General features: G+C 40.3%; 1 protein-coding gene across 1 annotated transcript in view; it reads left to right on the top strand.

Moving 5' to 3' along the window:
- Positions 1-12,628, top strand: part of LOC307122426 (interferon-induced very large GTPase 1-like) — a gene marked incomplete at both ends in the record, with an annotated part of 33,166 nt that extends 20,538 nt beyond the window's left edge. The window contains one exon of the mRNA XM_079846412.1: positions 7,892-12,628. Coding sequence (XP_079702538.1) covers positions 7,892-12,628 — 4,737 coding nt within the window. The remainder of the gene's footprint in view (positions 1-7,891) is intronic.
- Between the last annotated feature and the right edge of the window lie 10,534 nt (positions 12,629-23,162).

Below are 23,162 nucleotides of genomic sequence, written 5' to 3'. Positions count from 1 at the left end.
GGGGCATGGTTAACTGCTGCTTCCTGACAGAGGAGACCAGGGAAGGACGCACGTTCCACTGGGGTCTGCTCTGCCAGGAGGCTGGCGACAGAGTGGGATGCGAGTGGCGGGACCCGTGGGTGGCGCGCACTGTCATCACCGGACTCTGTGGGCTCAGGGATGGGAGTGTTAATTCTTTCTTTGACCAAATTAGGGTGCTGCTGACCCGTGGGCAAGCAGCTGAACAAAGGATTCTCCCCCGGCCCTCCACCGGGGAAAGGAGTGGTCCTGCTACCATCTCCTGGAAAGAATACTCCATCCCTGAGCCATCCGTCTCAGGAACGCCGCTTGGCCTGGCGTTTAGCGGGGCGCGGGGCGGGCTGAGTGGATTGTGACGCCTTCCTTCGGCGACCTCTGCCACCCGGCCCGGGTGAAGGCTGCTGCTTGGGCCGGGCGGGAGGGGCGGGAGCCTTAGGAGGGCGTCCTCGGCGTGGAGCAGACTGAGGCGACTGTGCCGGCGGCTGGGTGGAGGCAGCAGCTGGCCGCCGGGGCAGTACATGTTTAATGGCCTCAGTCTGCTTCTGGGCGATTGAGAACTGTTGGGCAAAGTCCTCAACCGCCCCGCCGAAGAGGCCGGCCTGGGATATGGGGGCATCGAGGAACCGGGTTCGCTCGGTGTTATTTTACTTTATAATGTGTTAAATGTGGATATTTTCTTACAAAAACCCATCGATTTGCTTCAGAAGGCCTTTATTAACCCCCGGAGCCACATGGAGCACTTTTATAATGGATGGATTCACTTTTATGGACTGCCATTATAACGCTTGGAAGAGCCAGGACATTTTTAATATAACTCCGATAGTATTCGTCTGAAAGAAGAATGTCATAGACACCTAGGATTACTTGAGGTAAATCATTGGCTAATTTTCATTTCGGGGTGATCTATCCCTTTAAATTGTCTCAGATTATCCTCACCCTGCATAAACTGCATAATCTGTCGCTTCTGCTACTGAAAATGAAAAGTATATTTAATTTTTACAGTAATTAATTACACATTTTAACTTGTACGTGGTAACAAATAAGCATCTTTTGTTATAATCAACTCACTGAATTACTGACTCAACTGGTTCCTCGAAAACAGCTTGTCATTCTGCAGAAGAGAACAAAAACTATTATATAGTAAACATAAACAATATATTAAACCAACAAAACATTAAAACATAAATAGAAAACTTTGTTTGTGAATGAATCGCCATTGATACCAAACCAGCATATGCCAGACCTCCAATGATGAGCGAATAACATGTGTCGAATTAACGAATCTTAAATATTTAAATACAGCAAAAATGTACAGGCTCCACTGATGATATCAGTCACAGGCACAAATATGAAACAGATTTTTGTGTAGTTTTTGCTAAGTGTCCAAATGAAAAATAACTACAAATGGAAATCAAAAGATTGAACGTTATCCCTGATTTTACGTTAACGTTACCTCAGTAACGTTACAGCTCTGTAGCGTCTTAGGGTTACATATATTATTAAATACAGTTTTGCTCAATAGGGAATTATGGGTATTAATATTTAGGGATTTATGATTAATCACAACAGGTTATAATCAAATCATAAATCTCCAAAATCACCCAAAAAGGGGGATACCTAACCTAGGTGTATGTATGTATGTATGTACCTAGGTTAGGTTATATACATATACAGTGAGGAAAATAGGTATTTGAACACCCTGCTATTTTGCAAGTTCTCCCACTTAGAAATCATGGAGGGGTCTGAAATTGTCATCGTAGGTGCATGTCCACTGTGAGAGACATTGTTAAAAAATCATACATTGTGGTTTCTGGATTTTTTTTGTTGTTGATTATAATACCCAAATGTCAAAATATTGATAGTAAGGGGGTGTAAAATCCAATCAAAGTCAGGTGTCAGTAATTTATCATGTGTTTTTTCATATAAATGTCTATAACTCCAAAACGAAATTAGATATTTTCACCAAAATTGACACACACATGTATGGGCTCACTCCGAGGACACATAAAAAAATGGTAGGATTGTGCCACTTGGTGGCGCTATAATAGAACAAAACATGAAATTCCCATTGACTACAATGCAGTATTATGATATAAAATGCTATGCTTTACAAATGAATTGGTGTATCATTACGAAACTTGGTTTGTGCCATCAGCACCATGCCTTTAAGGTACTTAAAAGTTTTCAAAACAGCACCGCCATGTGGTCCATACTTATAATCAAAAGGCCTCTTGAGGCTTTATCTCTGCAATGACATATTGACACTATATTGACACCCTGCTTTGATATATTGACACCAATCTTTGCAAGTGTCCTTGTTCCCTTATTCTGACCACACCACATCAATTTCGTAACTGTGCCACCTATTGGTAGCTTGCAGCTATATTTATTATCATTATTCCGCCGAAAGTCTATGGCAGCTCATAGAACCGCTTGCGAGAAATTTGACACACAGATAGAAGACAGTCCCAGCATTAACCACACCAATTTTGGAATCTCTAAAACAATCCCTCTAGTGCCCCCACCTGTCCAAAGTTTGACTCATATTTCTGCTAACAACTTTTGAACCATAAGGGCTAGCAACACAATTATTGTTTGCTCTGATTCCTTGGCTCAAGCCAATTCGATTGCACCCTATGATGTCATTTTCCGTCATAATAATTTTCCCACCATTTTTAATTAACCGAAAAACCTACTTTTATGAACTCCTCCTAGGCCGTTGCTCCAATTTGCACGAAAATTGAACCAGATCATCTTCAGACTATGCTGACGAAACCGTATTAGACTCAAGATGATTAGTAAAACTGTTCTTGAATAACGCTCGAATGAAATTGACAATGTGCCCACGAAAGTCAGGCTCTATCTCTGCAACGCTTTAGCATATTCTAACCAAACATGGTTTGTGTTATGCCAACCATGACCTGAGGCTGCCTGCAGCGTTTCGGCGCAGTGCCACCTAGTGGTCCAGAGATAAAAAACGATTATATTTTTGATTATAACTTAAGAACGCTGTAGCATCTTAAAATGCATTTGATTGCTCATTGTTGCAGTTGGTCTAACCCTTCCAGCCATGTTGGCATGTCTTGTCTTCTTCTTTGCGCTTGGCCCCTTTAATGGCTGCTCGCAGCTATATTTTATTTTAGTGTTGGTTAATCTAGTGTTGTCAAAAGTTCCAACTTTGGTACCAAGTCGGTACTGAAATGTTAAAAATGTCATCAAACACGTCTGTGATTGGCTGCGATGATCAGCGCTTCAAAAACATGTTGTAAATAAACATCAATGATGCCTTTTACATGCGCTTATCAGAGGTGTAAAGTCCAGGGGTCAGAAAGTAAAAGTCCTGCCATATTTTTATTCCACTCATGAACTCAGTTTGCTGATTTCACTCATTAATTCTACCTCCTTACTTTCCCCTTTTGTTCACATTTTAAAGTCTCTGCTGCCCTGTGGTGGACAAATTGAGACACTGACAATCACAAGATCTCATCAGAGGAGGATTAAACAACTCCACAAAAAGCATTACCAGCTTCGCACGCTTCACACATTACTAACCAGACTGACTTTATTTCTGTCAGACGTCTACAGAAGCTCTTATTGAGAATCAACAGAGTTTTAAGGGTCAAGAGCCTAACTAAGGCAAACACTGATCACCATAATGGTAATTATTATTTTCAATAAAACATCAACACCTTAACCTCTGTGAAGCTGGTAATGCTGTTTGTGGAGTGGTTTAATCTAGTAATGTGTCGTTCATGAACAAATCTTCAATATGACTCGAGAACAATAGGTTGTCTCAGAGAGCGATTTGTTAATTCTGTGTTGACTGTGCATGCGCAACATCCCATATGTTCTGTACAGGAAACAGAATTGATTAGTTCACCAGTCTCGAGTCCTCGGGTTTGAGTCATTCGTTCATCAAGTCTCAGCCCATAGGCAAGGCTATGCAGTCGCCGGAAACAGAAAAGATTAGTTCATCTCTCGAGTCTTCTCGTTCAAATCGTTCGTTCAAGTCCCCATAGGCTGAATGCAGAAACAGTTCATCTCTCGAGTCTTGCTCTTTTGTCAAGTGATGTGACAGCCGTGTTGGATACAGAAATTAGTTATATTCCTTTACAGTCTACGGTTAATTCACAATTCCTTACAAACAAGTGAGTAGTTTTTTTATGTTTGTTAAGTTCAGTTTTTTTAGCTAGTTTATTGATTTTTCTATGAAGCCTAGACACATTGGGTTGTTCAGAACGGATAGGCAAATGTTTATTGCACATATTTTCTGATGATTTTATAATAATAAATACAGTGAGGAAAATAAGTATTTGAACACCCTGCTATTTTGAAAGTTCTCCCACTTGGAAATCATGGAGGGGTCTGAAATTGTCATCATAGGTACATGTCCACTGTGAGAGACATAATCTAAAAAAAAAAAATCCAGAAATCACAATATATGATTTTTTAACTATTTATTTGTATGATACAGCTGCAAATAAGTATTTGAACACCTGTCTATCAGCTAGAATTCTGACCCTCAAAGACCTGTTAGTCTGCCTTTAAAATGTCCACCTCCACTCCATTTATTATCCTAAATTAGATGCACCTGTTTGAGGTCGTTAGCTGCATAAAGACACCTGTCCACCCCATAAAATCATTAAGAATCCAACCACTAACATGGCCAAGACCAAAGAGCTGTCCAAAGACACTAGAGACAAAATTATACACCTCCACAAGGCTGGAAAGGGCTACGGGGAAACTGCCAAGCAGCTTGGTGAAAAAAGGTCCACTGTTGGAGCAATCATTAGAAAATGGAAGAAGCTAAACATGACTGTCAATCTCCCTCGGACTGGGGCTCCATGCAAGATCTCACCTCGTGGGGTCTCAATGATCCTAAGAAAGGTGAGAAATCAGCCCAGAACTACACGGGAGGAGCTGGTCAATGAAAAAGAGCTGGGACCACAGTTTCCAAGGTTACTGTTGGTAATACACTAAGACGTCATGGTTTGAAATCATGCATGGCACGGAAGGTTCCCCTGCTTAAACCAGCACATGTCCAGCCCCGTCTTAAGTTTGCCAATGACCATTTGGATGATCCAGATGAGTCATGGGAGAAAGTCATGTGGTCAGATGAGACCAAAATAGAACTTTTTGGTCATAATTCCATTAAACGTGTTTGGAGGAAGAAGAATGATGAGTACCATCCCATGAACACTATCCCTACTGTGAAGCATGGGGGTGGTAGCATCATGCTTTGGGGGTGTTTTTCTACACATGGGACAGGGCGACTGCACTGTATTAAGGAGAGGATGACCGGGGCCATGTATTGCGAGATTTTGGGGAACAACCTCCTTCCCTCAGTTAGAGCATTGAAGATGGGTCGAGGCTGGATCTTCCAACATGACAATGACCTGAAGCACACAGCCAGGATAACCAAGGACTGGCTCTGTAAGAAGCATATCAAGGTTCTGGCGTGGCCTAGCCAGTCTCCAGACCTAAACCCAATAGACGGAGGGAGCTCAAACTCTGTGTTTCTCAGCGACAGGCCAGAAACCTGACTGATCTAGAGAAGATCTGTGTGGAGGAGTGGGCCAAAATCCCTCCTGCAGTGCAAACCTGGTGAAAAACTACAGGAAACGTTTGACCTCTGCAATTGCAAACAAAGGCTACTGTACCAAATATTAACATTGATTTTCTCAGGTGTTCAAATATTTATTTGCAGCTGTATCATACAAATAAATAGTTAAAAAAATCATACATTGTGATTTCTGGATTTTTTTTTTAGATTATGTCTCTCACAGTGGACATCCACCTACGATGACAATTTCAGACCCCTCCATGATTTCTAAGTGGGAGAACTTGCAAAATAGCAGGGTGTTCAAATATTTATTTTCCTCACTGTATATTACAACATGCAGTCAATAATACGACTGTAATGTTGTATATGTTGCGAGACACTGAACGGGGAAGCGGTCACGTGAAAAAAGAACGAACGACTTGAACAAGAAGACTCAAGAGATTAACTAATCTTTTGTGTTTCTGCATTCAGCCTATGGGGACTTGAACAAACGACTCGAGAGATGAACTAACCTTTTCTGTTTCCGGTGACTGCATATTGCATATGGGTCTGGGACTTGATGAACGAATGACTCAGACCCGAAGACTCGAGACTGGTCAACTAATCACTCCTGTTCCGGACGTATGTATTGCATATGAGGCTGTCACGGCCCAGATCAGACACGATGACCGAACTAACGGCTCATATCCGAAGACACGAGAGGTGAACTAAACTTTCCAGGGAACAGATGTGATTAAATGTGAAGTGACAAAAGAAAGAACGATTTGGATCGGGAGGTGAGGTGAACTAACAGACTGCATACATAGACTGAAGCAACTTAAACAATTAATTAATTATTTATTTCTCAAAGTTTGGCCATGGCTGCATTAGCTTATAGTTTACTTTTTTTCCCAAAACTACTAAATGTGTTGAAAAATGTAGCATGTAACTTTTTAATTAGATTCTGCTGAAATCTACCGAACTTCCCACTACTAGTTTAATCCTCCTCTGATGAGATCTTGTGATTGAGTCTCAAGTTGTTCACCACAGGGCAGCAGAGACTATGAAATGTGAACAGAGGGGGAAAGTCCAGTTTCAGAAGATAAAAAGTCCTGCTCTGTTTTGTTCCAAACACCAGGATTTGCTAAGTAGCTCAGTTTCTCAGCAGGAGGTAGAATTAATGAGTGAAATCAGCTGAACTGAGTTCATGAGTGGAATAAAAATATGGCAGGACTTTTACTTTCTGACCCCTGGACTTTCCACCTCTGGCAATGCAAGTAATCGCTCCGGCGCCTCCATGTCACAATTATTGTTTGCTATATGTGCTTCTTATTTATTAAATCCAGGCAATTGGCGGATGAAGCATTGATTAAAATTAAGTCACTTTAAAGAAACTTTGTACAAAACAAAACTTAATGAAGTGGTCAAAATCATGTCTGACCTTCACTTTTCATAATCAATATTGCCTAGATGAAATTTAAAAATAACATTATAATATTTAAACATAAGTATGAAACAAAATACATTGTTTAATGGCCACAACAAGTATAGTAGGCATTAATACAGATAAATGTCATGTCGGAGCGGGATCACGCTACACCCCTAATTGCTGGATAAAGTACTTAGCTACTGGAAAAGCTACAGTTTTAAAAGTAACTGAGCTAATGACAAGCTACTGAAATATGTAGTTAAGCTAGTAGCATCGCTACTTGTAGCTCGCACTGCCCAACACTGGTTATAATTCAATTACAATTTACTATGGCAGTATAAATTATAGATAAATAGAAAATCGAAAAGAGTCCTCCTACTAGCAAGCAATACACTAAGCAACACAACAGAACTGAGTACTCACAAAAACACTTACGTGATCACGCTCCTTCACTGCCCAGGCGCTATTGTAAAATAATTCAAAGCTTTTTACTGTTGTGAGATTATTATTATTTTAAATTACAAACCTAAATAAAGATATAGGCTAGCCTATGTTAAATAGCTATTAATATGATTTTCTCTGCTGTTGAAAATTACTTAATAGCTTAAACGATCAAATATTCTAGCCCACACTGTTTGAACAGTTTCTCAAATAAGACATTCCCAGCAAACAAGTAGATACATAGAGCATAGAGCAAAATATTATAGACCGTTTTTTAACAGGTTGACATTGCTGTCGCTGGATAATTTATCATTTATATTAGTCATGTTATATATGTGCAGTATTACCAATTAATCTCAGTCGGTTAATAATATCACGGTTGTTGTCTGTGCTGGCATATCACAACACCCCTTAACCAAAACAAATCATTTAAGTAAATAAAATGTTAATTTCTTTAACAGGGAGAAAACGGGGACTGTGGAGAGGTAGGAGTCAGAGCAGGTCAACATCAGGAAAAGACTACAGAAATTAATTTATTTCACAAACTCCATCTTGAAGACAGGCGCCAAAATAAATTGAGAGCTGCAGATTTTCTTCAGCTAACTGAGAATTCATTACAGTCCCATGAGTGTTGTGCTGAAGAGGATCTGATTCAGACTTTCATACAAAAACTACTGATGATGGACTACAGAGCAAGATACATCAAAACTAAAGAGACCAACAAACAGCATCACACAAAGCGAAAAGACAATGAATCATTTGAAGATGAGGATGATTTGTACAATGAACTTTCTTCCTCCAATGATGGAACAAGACAATTTGATCGAATCCACCCGATGGATGTTCAGATGGCCGTGTTTCATTGTGCTGATGGTTTCCTGAAGCAGCTGATGGTCACTAAACTGTCCCAGTGTCAGTACGCTCTGCCTCTACTTGTTCCTGATCCATTCACACAACAGATTGAGTTTCCTCTCTGGACATTCAGACAAATCAACAAGAGCTGGAAAACAGCTGATAACACAGGTAAAATCCAGCCGATCTACAAGGCAGAAACTCCATTGGTGTCTTTCTTCAGGTTTGGCTCTGTGTCTTCATCCAAGTCTCAGCTGATGAACAGTCTGATCAATGAGAAACACAACACGTTCTTCCACAGGAACTGCCCAGGCAGCAGCAGAACCAGAGTCCTGATGGATGGAGTGGTGGAGATCGCCTGGTTCTGCCCATCTGGATCATATGATGATAAATTCACTGAGTGTGTTGCGTTCTGTAATCTACACGGTGATGCAGGAGACCATGAGAAACAGCTCCAGATCCTCACAGAAATGGCCTCAGTCAATGTTGTTCTTCTATCAAAACTGGACAGGGAAAACAGAAGCAAAACATTTGAAACCCTCTATACAAACTCAAAGCCACTAATTTGTCTTTTTTCTGAGGAGGAATCCACTGTAATTGAGACACGAAAAGAAAAATACAAGATTGGTTTGAAAGACAGAAATCAGTCAGAAATATCTGAAGAGATCAGAAGAACTATAAATTATTGTATCTCAGAACCCTCTTTCACTTTCAGACTTGAAGATGTGTCCAAACACTCAGACATCAGAGTAGATGAGGAAGATGATGAAGACTGCAGGAGAGGAAGAGAAGCAGCACAGCAGATGATGAGTTTACTGGAGGAGAAACATCTGACAGAAATCAAAGAATCATTTCTGCCCTGTCAGGGGAAACTGTGGCATCAGTGGAGTCAGAAGAACAAAGAACTACATCGACCTCGAGGTGATGAACAAGAAATGGAAATCAGTACAAAACAAACCGAAATGAAGAAAATCCGTCAAAAGCAGCATGAATCTGACATTAGTGAGTTAATGTTGTTCTTTATTGAAGAATTTAACTCACATGCTGTAAATAATATATTTTTCCTCAAATGGCTCGGAATCCTCTTTGATGAATATACATTAGCTGATCCGTCTAAACTACATCATAAGTATAATGAAAAGTGGTCAACAGTCTTAAAACTTAAAGAGAGTCGTGATTACCCTGAGCAGCTTAAAGTTGAACAAGCAGAACTCGAGAGAATATCTGAGGAACTTGAAGCTGCAACCTTTGGTCTGGAGCACATAATGAGGGAGATCGGTCAGATCTATGAATCATGTTCATCTGTGAAGAAGAACAAGAAAGACCTGCAGTTTCACTTCTCTTCTCTCCCGAGTCTTGCAGCAAAGATGATGATCTCTGGATTTCCACTGGAGCTGATGGATGGAGATGCTGCTCATGTTCCTCTGGTCTGGATCTCTGCTGTTCTAGATCAACTCATCCAGAAACTGGGAGACCAGAGAGTCTTTGTGCTGTCAGTTTTAGGGATTCAGAGCTCTGGGAAATCCACCATGCTCAATGCCATGTTTGGACTTCAGTTTGCAGTCGGTGCTGGCAGGTGCACCAGAGGAGCTTTCATGCAGCTGGTCAGATTGTCAGACGAGATGAAAACACAGATTAACTTTGACTATATTCTGGTTGTTGATACTGAGGGTCTTCGTGCTCCAGAACTGGCTGGAAGATCAACAAGAGATCATGTCAATGAATTGGCCACATTTGCTGTTGGTCTGGCAAATCTGACATTAATCAACATCTATGGAGAAAACCCATCTGAGATGCAGGACATTCTTCAGATTGTTGTTCAGGCTTTTATGAGGATGAAGAAGGTCAAACTGAATCCCAGATGTGTGTTTGTGCATCAGAACGTCTCAGACGTCACAGCTGGAGAGAAAAACATGGAGGGAAGGAGACGACTGCTGCAGACACTGGATGAGATGACAAAACTCGCAGCTAAAGATGAAGTCTGTGATGCAGAAACTTTCAGTGATGTCATTAGATTTGATGTTGATAATGATGTGAAGTATTTCGCTCATATCTGGGAGGGAAACCCACCGATGGCACCACCAAACCCAAACTACTGTGAGAATATTCAAGAACTAAAGGAAACTATTAAAACTCATGCCTCAAAATCACATGGGATGATGCTGAAAGACTTAAAAGATCGTGTTAAAGATCTCTGGGAGGCTTTACTGAATGAACGATTCGTCTTCAGCTTCAGAAATTCTCTGGAGATTTCAGCCTACAGGAAACTGGAGAAAAAATACAGCAAGTGGTCCTGGAGTCTTCACAGTGCCATGATGGAAACTGAGAACAAACTACACAACAAAATAGAAAATGAAGCAATTCATGAGGTCGAGGAAACTGATCTTCAAAGAGAACTGAAGGATACAAGTGAAGAGGTGGAGAAATCAATGTCTGAATTCTTTGAGAAAGACAAAGATAAAGATATACTGATTCAGTGGAAAACAAAATTTGAAATTAAAATCAAAGATGTTCAGGAAAACATTGTGAGAGAAACAAAGAGGAAATTAAATGATATTCTTCATCAGCGAGACCAGAAGAAAATGATTGATGCTCAGAAGACACAACATGAAAACACTCTCTATGAAAAGAGCAAAGAACTTGCCTTAAAACACAAAGACAAAACAAATGATGAAGAAACACTGAAGAAAGAGTTTGATTTGTTCTGGAAACAGCACAGTGAGAAGATCATCAGAGACACTCCTTCAACAGTAGACATTGACATAATGAAAGATGTGAAAAGACTCCTCATTGACGTCTATGAAAGTGCTCCTGGAGGCCACTTCAGGGACAACATTTTCTCTGTGCAAAGTTATTCAGACTATGTAAAGTTAAATAAGTCCAGTGGAATTACCAGTGGTGTTAGAAAGCTCTTTAAGACAGCTAAAGAGATGTTGGATATTACACCAGAGGATGAAGCCCAAATTAGATCATTAGTCTCAGATGTTGAACAGCAGACAGACAAAATGATTCAGTCATTCAACATTTCAAAGATGGGCTACAACATCAGCTACATTCAACAACTCACAGGTTACATCCAGAAGAGAGTAACAGAACATCAGGAAGGACCAGTAAAATATGAGTTTAAGAATGAATTCTTCATAGATTTGGTTCTTTCCATCTGTAATAAAGCAAACAAGATGATCACTGACCAACACAGAAAGTTCAGAGACGCCAATGATCCTGAATTATATATTGAGAAGAAGAGAGAAGAGTACTATAGTATTTTCCAGAAATACTGTCATGGAGCAACATCAACTGCCATTTTTGGTGAGATAATCTGTCAGAAACTGAAAGAGCCCATTGAGCAGAGCGTCTACAAGAAGACTGCCAGAGATCTGACAGATGAAATGAGATCAGACTCTCAATCACTGAATGGAAACAGATCAAATCTGGAGAAACACATCCTGAAGACACTGGCAGAAGAGGAGGACTTTGACAAAATCATGAACTACATTCATTATCCTAGAGATCACTTCAAGAGTTTCATCAGAGATGAAGTCAGTCGGTACATCACTGATAAGTTCAGTGTCAGTGTTTTACCCAAGATGAAGGAGAACATTAAACTCCTGCAGCAGAAGATCCTGAAAGCAGCTCATGAATCTACTGAACATGTTCAAGTGAACAGTGGAGATGCTGGTTTGTGGTTGAAGAGTCTCACACAGCAGCTCTCAGATGTGCTGATCTTCTCTGAAAAAGACCTCCATGGAGTGAAACATGATGATGTTGATGATTTCAACCTCCTAGAAGATGTGATAAGACAAGAACTTCCTGCCATAATGTCTGATATCAGCAGTAGATTCAACACAGAGACATTTCCAGCAAAGCTGGACTGTAAGTTCAGGCCAGATGAGATTCTGATTGCTCACTTCTGTCAGTGCTGTTGGGTTCAGTGTCCGTTCTGTGCAGCCATCTGCACCAACACCATAGAAAACCATCATGGAGATCACAGTGTTCCTTTCCACAAAGTGACTGGAATTAATGGGATGGTATACAGGCATACAACAAACCTGTGTATTTGTATCTGCACAACGGAAGTAGCAAGTGATCGATGTTTTTATCCCAATGACTCTGATGATTTACTCCTCTGGAGAGAATACAGAAGAGCAGGAGGAGTTTATGAAAACTGGAGCATCACCCCAGATCTCTCTGAGCTGCCCTACTGGAAGTGGTTTGTGTGCAGATTCCAGAAAGATCTGGAAAAACGCTACAATAAAACATTTAAGAACTGTGGTAGAATACCAGATCAGTGGAGCGAATATTCAAAACAGGAAGCTATCGAGAGTTTGGATAATACATATAATTGAACTGTTATGTTATGAGGTTTCTTTTTCTTTGTGTTTTCATAATATTTGTGTGGTTGTTCTTTTGAGTTTCAGATCACTGCTGATTTGTCAAGTATGGTGCTGCCTGCCAGTGATAGTCGGGTGATCAGCAGGTTCTCCTTTTAAAATGCCTCTTTCACTCGTCAGAAGTTCTGGCCTGGTTTTCTTGGCTCTTTGAGTGTTTCTCTCGAACGTGTGTTTCATTTAAAATGTGGTAGTAATGTAGGAGAGACCTGCCCTTTGTTTGAAACTCATTTATTCTATGTTTTTGCTAAGTATAGTTAGGTAAGGTTGATTGTAATTTTCCCCCCTTTGAGATTGGTTATGTATGTTTAATTTAATTAGATTGGTTTGATTGTTATTTTGGGCTTTGGGTCTCTCTGACGAAAAATACCACCTTATTGATTTATTTTGTTTATTATTGATTTTTTGTTAAACAAATTATACTATACTGTTAACAGTTTTAGTGTGAAATTACAGTATATTTCCGGCTAATAATTACATGACTTTGACAGTAATTTCACAGTAAGACTTCGCTTGTGTCTAACTTGCATATGTACCTTGAAAGTACCCAGCATGCATTGTGACATGAATAGATTATGCTGTGGTTTCTTGATTCTTGTTGGTTTAATATGCAAACTTATTTTTGGTTCACTTTTAGCAGCTTGTGTTTTTTATCTATTTTGTAATGTTCAGAATTTATCTTTTTATTATTGTTATTTGTTTAGTGTCACCATTGTTGTGTTTTGAATGTGGAGTATTGATGTCTATGCATCATTAGGTGATGGAAAAAAATAAAATAAAAAAACCCCTCTGTGTCGCAAGATAATGTCACATCTTTAAAAGAATAATCTTAGCAGCTGCTTCACTATAGTGAAATCTCAATCTACAAACAATTATGAATTTGAAATAAGATAATGGTTCATCTTTTTGCTAAATGAATGGTAATGATCAGAAATTCAGCTGGTGCGGAATTAAGAAAACTGTCCCATGCAGGACTGTCAAAGGTGTTTCATGTGTGTGTGCATATTGTTAGAATAATGATGAAATTGATTCTTTTATTCCCAATATATATCCAGGGATAAGGCCTAATATAAAGAGGTCTTACTCCCAATATGTAACCAAGAATAATGCAAAATGTAAAGAGGCCTATGTTAACCACACAAGTATGTTATGCATGGTTTTATGATGTTGAAACTATATAGAAAATATAGTGGAGGTTTTATAGAGAACCTTTATGTCAGACTTTATAAGAGTCTTACAGAAAATATAGTGGAGGTTTTATAGAGAACCTTTATCGTGGACTTTATAAGAGCCACAAGTAGAATAAAAATAGCAAAGTGAAGTAAAGAGTTGTTTATGTGGCCGAGAAACTTTTATAAGAAGTTTTTATTGTTCACAACTTTTATGTATAAGCTGTTTATAAGGCCGAAAAGCCTAAAGGAGGTTTTTCTTATACAACTTTCATAAATGACTTTGTAAGCATGGGAAAACACAGAAACATAATGTTGTACAAATGTTTAGCTTTGGTTCAAGTGAATACATGACACAAGATTCTGTAAAAATGTTTTATTTGGTTTTATAGTAAAGACACGGAAGCAAAGACTTTTTGTAAAAATGCTTTATTTGGTTTTATAGTAAAAGCTCAAGAGACATTGTTTGGTAAAAAGTATTTTATTAGGGTTGTTGTAAAAACCACACTAAGACATGTTTTGTAAAATATGTTTTATTGAAGAGATAAAGAAAGACAGTGAGCCATATGTATGAAGGTCATTTATTCATGTAAAAAGAACAAGCAAATGAAATGTAACCTGTATAAGCATGCAAGCATGTAACAAAGTATTAAACGAAGAAATAGGTTTTACCCAGGATGATATCTTGCAGACAAGACGAAGGAGGAGATTAAGGATCCAAGCCAGAAGAAGAAGAATGAAAGAATACAGAGCATTATATACTAAAATGTTGAAGGAATTGAGGGAGTTGACAATGGTTCAAAATCTGGGATTGGATGAACTGTACCTATGTGATTGAATATGTAATGAAGAGGTGTGATGATTAAAAGGTATATAAGGTCTTGATCTCTGTATGACCATCAGAAGCTGAGAGCGACAGCTGCTTCTCCATTGCTTGATGATGCGAGCCTAACATCTGCTGGTGACTTTTGTGTACTGACGTTTTGAAACTTAAAACTTTTCTTTTTGTTATCTTTATTGATTGTATGTAAAACTTTTGTTAATGGAAAAATAAATCTACTTATAATTGATTTATAAAAGAAAACGTTTGCCACGTCTCTGCTTTCTAAACGAGTTGATCTGAACCAGACACGGAGGGGGTCTGTTCTTCTAGAGAGTAAGTATAAATTTATATTTATGATCTAGTTAAGGATTTGACCTGCTTTACCTAGCCTGAGAATATAAACTAAAACTAGGTAGAAGGTGTGTGGGATCTAGATAGATTGTACACCGAATAACAATATTTTGCAATTAACCTAAAATATGTTTACAGTCTGTTTTTTTTTATTTTTATATACCATATTTTACAAATCATTCATGGTGTATAATTGTTTAGAAAAGACCTTTTTAAAAATCCCTGTGGTGAAACACAAACCCGATTCCAAAAAAGTTGGGACACTGTACATATTGTGAATAAAAAAGGATAACTAGAAGCCTCTATTAGACAAGGATGGGACAAAATTCCTATTCCTAAACTTGAGCAACTTGTCTCCTCAGTCCCCAGAAGTTTGCAGACTGTTATAAAAAGAAGAGGGGATGCCATACAGTGGTAAACATGGCATTGTCCCAACTTTTTTGAGATGTGTAGCTCTCATGAAATCCAAAATGAGCCAATATTTGGCATGACATTTCATCTCATTTCATTTCATCATTTTTGTCATCACCTTATATTGTTTAATATTGCCTATCACGTTAAATTTGACATCATTAGCTTTTAATCTCAATCACATATTAGCATTTCGCTAGCCTGTTAGCTTACCATCTCTGCACCCAGTCTCTTGTTTTCTGAGTTAATCAAACAACTGTGGTGAGTTGGATTAATCAACAAAGACGGTAAGCCATGTCATCTCCTGTCATTGTCACTTGCACTGCTTGCTGCATGTTTAGTATGGGCTTCTCCGTTGGCGAACAGGGCTTCACATGATAAATGTAAGGAAATAGTCAGGCTGACGTAGGGGTGTGTGATATTGACAAAAAAGGATATCTCGATATTTTCTGGGATTTTCTCGATAATGATAATTAGATTATATTTTGCTGAGTGTGTTATTGTGCTGTATCTTGGCAGCTTTAGGACTGCCGTGGTCGGCTGACTCCTAAAGTTTTTGATATTATTCATATTGTGTGTGGTGGTTTCATTTTGTAATGCATTGAAGATAATCAAGATATGCATTGCCTGAACCACATTTGTGTGGCTATTAATATGTTTAAGTTTTTTTAATGAAAAAAAAGAGCCAGAGACTGGTGTTTTAAGACACATTTCATTTTATTGTAGCCTAAAATAAAGCTACATATAGAGATAACCTGAGTGAGAGCGAGCTGAGTGACGCTTAACAAGAACTCTGTGAATGACAGCTCATCTGTAAATGCGCGCTCTGTGAGGCCATGGGTGTGTCTCAATCAATCAGCTCCCTAGTTCAGTAGTCAGGGCACTGATCAGGCATTGATCGGTCTATGATTGAGACGCACGCACGCTATGAATGAATGACAGTTCGTCCGTTAAGCCTTTTTATACTCGACGCGTCCGCACGAGCGCGAAGGTGTGCGCGGCAAAAATGACGTCATCGAGGCGCGCACAGTCAGCGGAGCGATGGCTCGCGCTGCCAAGTAAGCTATGCGCAGTCTGTGCGGCCGTGCACATTTAACTTTCGGTTTGGAATTCGGTGGCGGGTTGCTTGAATTGTCATCTCCTGTCACTCTCGTGATGAATGAAATCTGATGAATGTCTCCTGTCGAGACTCACAGTCAGTCACAAGCCTAATATAGAGTAAATCCCGCAGTGAAAGTCTGCACTGTAAATGCGCACCCGCACCAGTCTAATCTAGACTTCATCAGGTAGTGTATGCATGCACTCTCTGGGTGTGTGTGAGGGATATACACGATAATGTCAGATCGCACATCGTTAAAACACCAATTACGATTTTATCGCAGACGATATATATCGTACACCCCTAGGCTGACGTAGAAGATTTCAGAATTAGAGACACGCATCCATACTTTATCTGAAAGTAGTGAGAATGTAGCAGCTTTAGACACTGATTTGGATGCGAATAGCTTAGTGAACTCAGTACATTCTTCGGTTCCGGCTGCAGGGCCTGCGCAGCAGGGCAACTGCGTAACAGTGAGATGACATAGTCGTGGATCTAAAAAACACTCTTCCGTTCTGATTAGAACATAAAACAGGTTCTCCCCATTCAGTGATATACCTACTGAGTATCCTGTTCAAAGTGCCCAAGTCATTGGCGATTCTATTACACGGAACGTGAAAATAGAGACACCAGCCACCATAATCACATGTTCCATAGTCACATGTTCACCGGGAGCCAGAGCGCCTGACATCAAAGCAAATTTAAAAGTGCTGACTAATGCTAATCGTAAATTCTCTAAGATTATTATTCACAGCGGCACTAATGATGTTCGACTTCATCAGTCGGAGATCGCCAAAATTTACATTAAAGAGGTGTGTGAACTCGTTAGTACGATGTCAAATGCAGTTTTTTGTTCTGGTCTGCTCCCTGTTAAAAGGAGTGATGAGATAGTTAGCAGACTATCATCACTCAATGGCTGGTTGTCTAAGTGGTGTCCGCAAAATAACATAGGGTTCATAGACAATTAGAAAAGCTTTTGGGGCCGGAGTCAGATAAATCCCAGCACATAGAGACTCTTTCACCTAGATATTATCACATAGAGACTGTGTCTGTTCCCCGAATTAGTAAATACAAAAAAACATCAAAACCATTCAACAGTAAAAATTTAATTGATGTCCAACAAATAAACAACAGATCCAATACAGATGAACAATTGATAACAGTGGCTCCACCCCCGCAGCCACTGATGTCAACTTCCTGAACGAGCTAAATCACTTTTATGCTCGTTTTGAAAGAGACAACAGAGAAACTGCCACCAAGCTCAAACCCTGAGCTGACCACCCACCAATCACACTCTCCACCACAGATGTCTGCAAGGCACTGAGCCGGATCAGCGCACACAAGGCTGCTGGACCAGACAAAATCCCTGGTCGTGTTCTCAGGGCATGTGCGGAGCAGCTCGCTGGGGTTTTTACGGACATTTTCAACCTGTCTCTTGCCCAAGCAGCTGTACCAACATGCTTCAAACGCACTTCCATTGCACACACTCTAGCCCGAGGTGCCCTAATGACTACCGCCCTGTAGCACTCACACCCATCGTCATGAAGTGCTTTGAGCGGCTGGTCCTGGAACACCTAAAAGACTCTCTACCATCCACATTGGACTCACACCAGTTTGCCTACCGCAGCAATAGGAGCACAGAGGATGCCGTTTCCATGGCACTGCACTCTGTGCTCACCCATCTGGACCATAAGAACACTTATGCACGCATGCTGTTTGTTGACTTCAACTCAGCATTCAACACTGTCATCCCAACCAAGTTAATAGCCAAACTTAGAGACCTGGGCATCAACACTTCAATGTGTAACTGGATTTTGGACTTCCTAACTGACAGACCCCAGAATGTTCGATCAGGATCCACCTGCTCCACATCCATCACACTCAACACTGGCGTACCACAGGGCTGTGTGCTAAGTCCGTTTCTCTACTCCCTCTTTACCTCCGACTGCAAGCCTGTGTATGGATCTAATTCCATCGTCAAGTTTGCGGACGACACTACGGTGATTGGGCTCATCAGCAACAACGATGAGACTGCCTACAGGGAGGAGATCCAGCACCTGGCCACATGGTGCGCTGATAATAACCTGCTCCTCAACACCACCAAAACGAAGGAGCTCATCGTGGACTTCAGGAAAGAGTCAAGAGGCACACACGACACCATCCACATCAATGGAATGGCTGTTGAGCGTGTCTCCAGTTTCAAGTTCCTGGGGATCCACATCTCGGCGGACATGTCGTGGACGACCAACACCTCCAGCCTGGTCAAGAAGGCTCACCAGCACCTCTTCTTCCTGAGGACACTGAGGAAGAATCAGCTCTCCTCGGCTATCCTGGTGAACTTCTACCGCTGCGCAATAGAAAGCATCCTGACCAACTGTGTGGCAGTATGGTATGGGAGCTGCTCTGTTGCGGAGCGCAAGGCACTGCAGCGGGTGGTGAAAACTGCCCAGCGCATCACAGGGACTCCACTGCCTGCCATCGAGCACATCCAGAGGAAACGCTGTCTGCATCGAGCTCGCAGCATCGTCAAGGACTCCTCTCACCCAGCCCACAGACTGTTTTCTCTCCTGCCCTCCGGCAGGCGTTTCAGGATTCTCCGGACCAGAACCAGCAGACTAAAGAACAGTTTTTTCCCCAGAGCTGTCTCTTTACTGAACTCAAACCCCCGCTGATCCACTTCCCTCATAAACTGCTAACTCTCCTACCTCACATCTGCCTTCACTTTGTTATTTGCACTACTGACTGTTTATTACAGTAACAACTGTTTACTTTTGCATTCTGCACTACCATATCTTAACTGGATTATGCTCATTTGCACTGCCGACTGTATTTATAGTACCAATGTTTACATTTGCATTTTGCACCGTACTTCTAACTGTAATATGCAACCACTTTCCACTGCACTTTTACACTTTTTTTCGGATTGCTCTGTCCATAATTTATTGCACTACCTTAATCCACTGCTATATTCCTCATCTTGCCTAACATATTATTGTATACCTCTAACTGTAAAAATTCTGTTTAAAGTACTAGCCATCTGTATATTATATTCATAGTACATATTCACCTGTAAATTCTGTTTATAGTAATAGCCATCTGTATATTAATTCACTGTACATACTCACCTGTAAATTCAGTTCTGTTTATAGTAATAACCATCTCTCTATTTATACATATTTATATATATTCAGTATATTTCCATGTCCTGCACTTATGCAACCATTGTATATCCTGCACTTGCTGCTATTGCACTTCTGGTTAGACCTAAACTGCATTTCGTTGCCTTGTACTTGTACTTGTGTAATGACAATAAAGTTGAATCTAATCTAATCTAATCTAATAAAGCTCGGGTTGCTGAATATTCGATCCCTTTCCCCAAAAGTGCTTATCGTTAATGATACCATTACAGATAATAATCTAGATGTGCTGTGTTTGACAGAAACCTGGCTAAAATCTGACGACTACATTACTTTAAATGAGTCAACCCCCCAAGATTATTGTTATAAACACGAGCCGCGTCTGAAAGGTAAAGGGGTAGGGGTTGCTGTAATTTATAATAATATTTTCAGTATTACTCAGAAGTCTAGTTTCAAATATAATTCCTTCAAAGTTTTGGTGCTTTATGTAACATTATGTAGTGTAAATGATAAATCCCGTCTAACATTTGTGTTAGCTACTGTATACAGGCCACCAGGGCACAATACAGACTTTACCAAAGAATTTGCTGATTTTCTATCAGAGTTAGTTCTGGCCGCAGATAAAGTACTAATTGTTGGTGATTTTAATATCCATGTAGACAATGAAAAAGACACATTTGGATTAGCATTTAAAGACATTCTAAACTCTATTGAAGTTAGGCAACACGTGTCAGGACCCATTCATCGCCATAATCATACTTTAGACCTAATATTGTCACATGGAATAAATGTTGATACCGTTGAAATTCTGCAGCAGAGCGATGACATCTCAGATCATTACCTAGTATCATGTACACTTAATTTAGCTAAGGCTGCAAAACCGTCCCCTCGCTTCAAATATGGCAGGACCATCACTGCCGGCACTAAAGATTGCTTTTTAAATAATCTTCCTCATCAGTATCATCTCCTCAGCATCCCAGAGAGCCTAGAGGAACTTGATGTGGCAACAGAAACTATTGACTCTCTCTTTTCCTGCACTTTAGACACAGTTGCTCTTCTGCACTTAAAGAAGATTAAAGAAAATAGTCCAACGCCGTGGTACAACAGGCACACTCAGGCCCTTAAAACAGCAGCCAGAAAAATGGAGCGCAGCTGGAAAACAAAACTAGTTTTTCGCAATTCGTGGAAAGAGAGCATGATAACTGCTAAATCTGCTTATTTCTCAACTCTCTTAGATGAAAACAAACACAACCCAAGGTATTTATTTGATACAGTGGCTAAATTAACCAAAAATAAAGCTTCAACTTTGTTGGTTGTAGACAGCACAGCAATTACTGCTGAACTTCTTTACGTGTAAGATTGATAATATTAGGAAGAAAATTTTAACCATTCAGCCGTCTACTACAGTATCACATCAGACAGAGCATTGTAGTGTCACCGAGGAAAAATTACACTCATTCACTGCTATAGGAGAAGAAGAATTGGCTAAACTCGTTAAATCATCAAAATCAACAACATGTATGCTTGACCCTATACCGACTAGATTATTAAAAGAGATGCTACCAGAGGTCATATATCCTCTTCTTAATATCATTAATTCATGTTTGTCACTAGGATATTTTCCTAAAACTTTTAAGTTGGCTATTATTAAACCACTTATTAAAAAACGCAACTTAATCCTACAGAATTAGTCAATTACAGGCCAATCTCAAATCTACCCTTTCTGTCAAAAATACTTGAAAAGTCAGCATCTTCACAATTGTGCTCCATTTTCGAAAGAAATGGTATCTGTGAGGATTTCCAGTCAGGATTTAGACCGTATCATAGTACTGAGACTGCTCTCATCAGAGTTACAAATGATTTACCATCCGATCGTGGCTGTATCTCTCTATTAGCGTTACTCGATACTATCGACCACAACATTCTTCTGAATAGACTCGAAAATTATGTTGGTATTAGTGGAATTGCATTGGCATGGTTTAAATCATACCTACCAGAATCAAAAAGAAAGAGCTTTATTGCCAAGTGTGCTTGTACTCACAAGGAATTTTTCTTGGTGCTGAAGCTTCCAGTGCACATATACAGTACAAACACAACAAGAACATAGTAATACAAATTCTAAGAATAAAAATATGAAAATAGCATAAAAAAAAATTAGGTCACAGGTACGTTTAGTCAGAATAAACATTTACAGATTATAAATATATTTACAGTATGTGAGTAAAATGAATAAATATAAATATAAATATCTCCTGAGTTTAGAAGATATTGCACTAAACAGTGGGATATTGCACTGGGGGAGGGGGGGGGGTTATTTTAACTGTTCAAGAGGGAAATGGCCTGTGGGAAGAAACTGATCCTGTGCCTAGATGTTCTGGTGGCCAGTAATCGGAGTCGCCGTCCTGATGGAAACAGTTCAAACAGGAGGTGTCCAGGATGGGTAGACTCTGGAAGAGTACAGGTCCTGGAGGGTTGACACGGGGGCACCAATAATCCTTTTTGCAGTCCGGATTGTGCGTTGTAGTCTCCTGATGTCAGATTTGGTAGCTGAACCAAACCAGACAGTGATAGAAGTGCATAAGACAGACTCAATGACAGCCGAGTAGAACTGAATCAGCAGCTCCTGTGGGAGGTTGAACTTCCTCAGCTGACGAAGGAAGTACAGTCTTTGCTGGGCCTTTTTCACAATGGAGTCAATGTGATTGTCCCACTTCAGGTCCTGAGAGATGGTAGTGCCCAGGAGCCTGAATGACTCCACTGCTTCCACAGTGCTGTTCATGATGGTGAGTGGGGGGAGAGCTGGGCTGTTCCTCCTGAAGTCCACTATCATCTCCACCGTTTTGAGCGTGTTGAGCTCAAGGTTGTTATAACTGCACCAGACAGCCAGCTCTTCAACCTCCAGTCTGTAAGCAGACTCATCACCGTTTTGGATGAGGCAGATGACAGTGGTGTCGTCTGCAAATTGAGAACACACCCCTGGGGGCCGCCAGTGCTGGTAGTGAGAGTCCTGGATGTGAGTTTTACCAGTCTCACAAGCTGTTGTCGGTCTGTCAGGAAGCTGGAGATCCACTGACAGATTGAGGATGGCATGGAGAGCTGGGTCAGTTTAGCTGTGAGAAGATCAGGCATGATGGTATTGAAGGCCGAACTGAAGTCCACAAATAAGATCCTTGCATAAATCCCAGGTCTGTCGAGATGTTGCAGGATATAATGCAGTCCCATGTTGACTCCATCATCCACAGACCTGTTTGCTCTGTAGGCAAATTGAAGAGGATCCAGCAAGGGTCCAGTGATGTCCTTCAGGTGGGCCAGAACCAGTCTTTCAAATGACTTCATGACCACAGACGTGAGAGTGACAGGTCTGTAGTCATTAAGTCCAGTGATTTTGGGGTTTTTGGGGATAGTGGAGCGTTTGAAGCAACAGGGAACTTCACACTGCTCCAATGATCTGTTGAAGATATGTGTGAAGACTGGGGCCAGTTGGTCAGCGCAGGCTTTCAAA

Source organism: Gobio gobio, assembly GCF_949357685.1.
Source record: "Gobio gobio genome assembly, contig: scaffold_113, whole genome shotgun sequence".
NCBI classification, from domain to species: domain Eukaryota; kingdom Metazoa; phylum Chordata; class Actinopteri; order Cypriniformes; family Gobionidae; genus Gobio; species Gobio gobio.
Note: the sequence above shows the minus strand (reverse complement) of the source record. Positions and strands in the feature narration are given on the sequence as shown.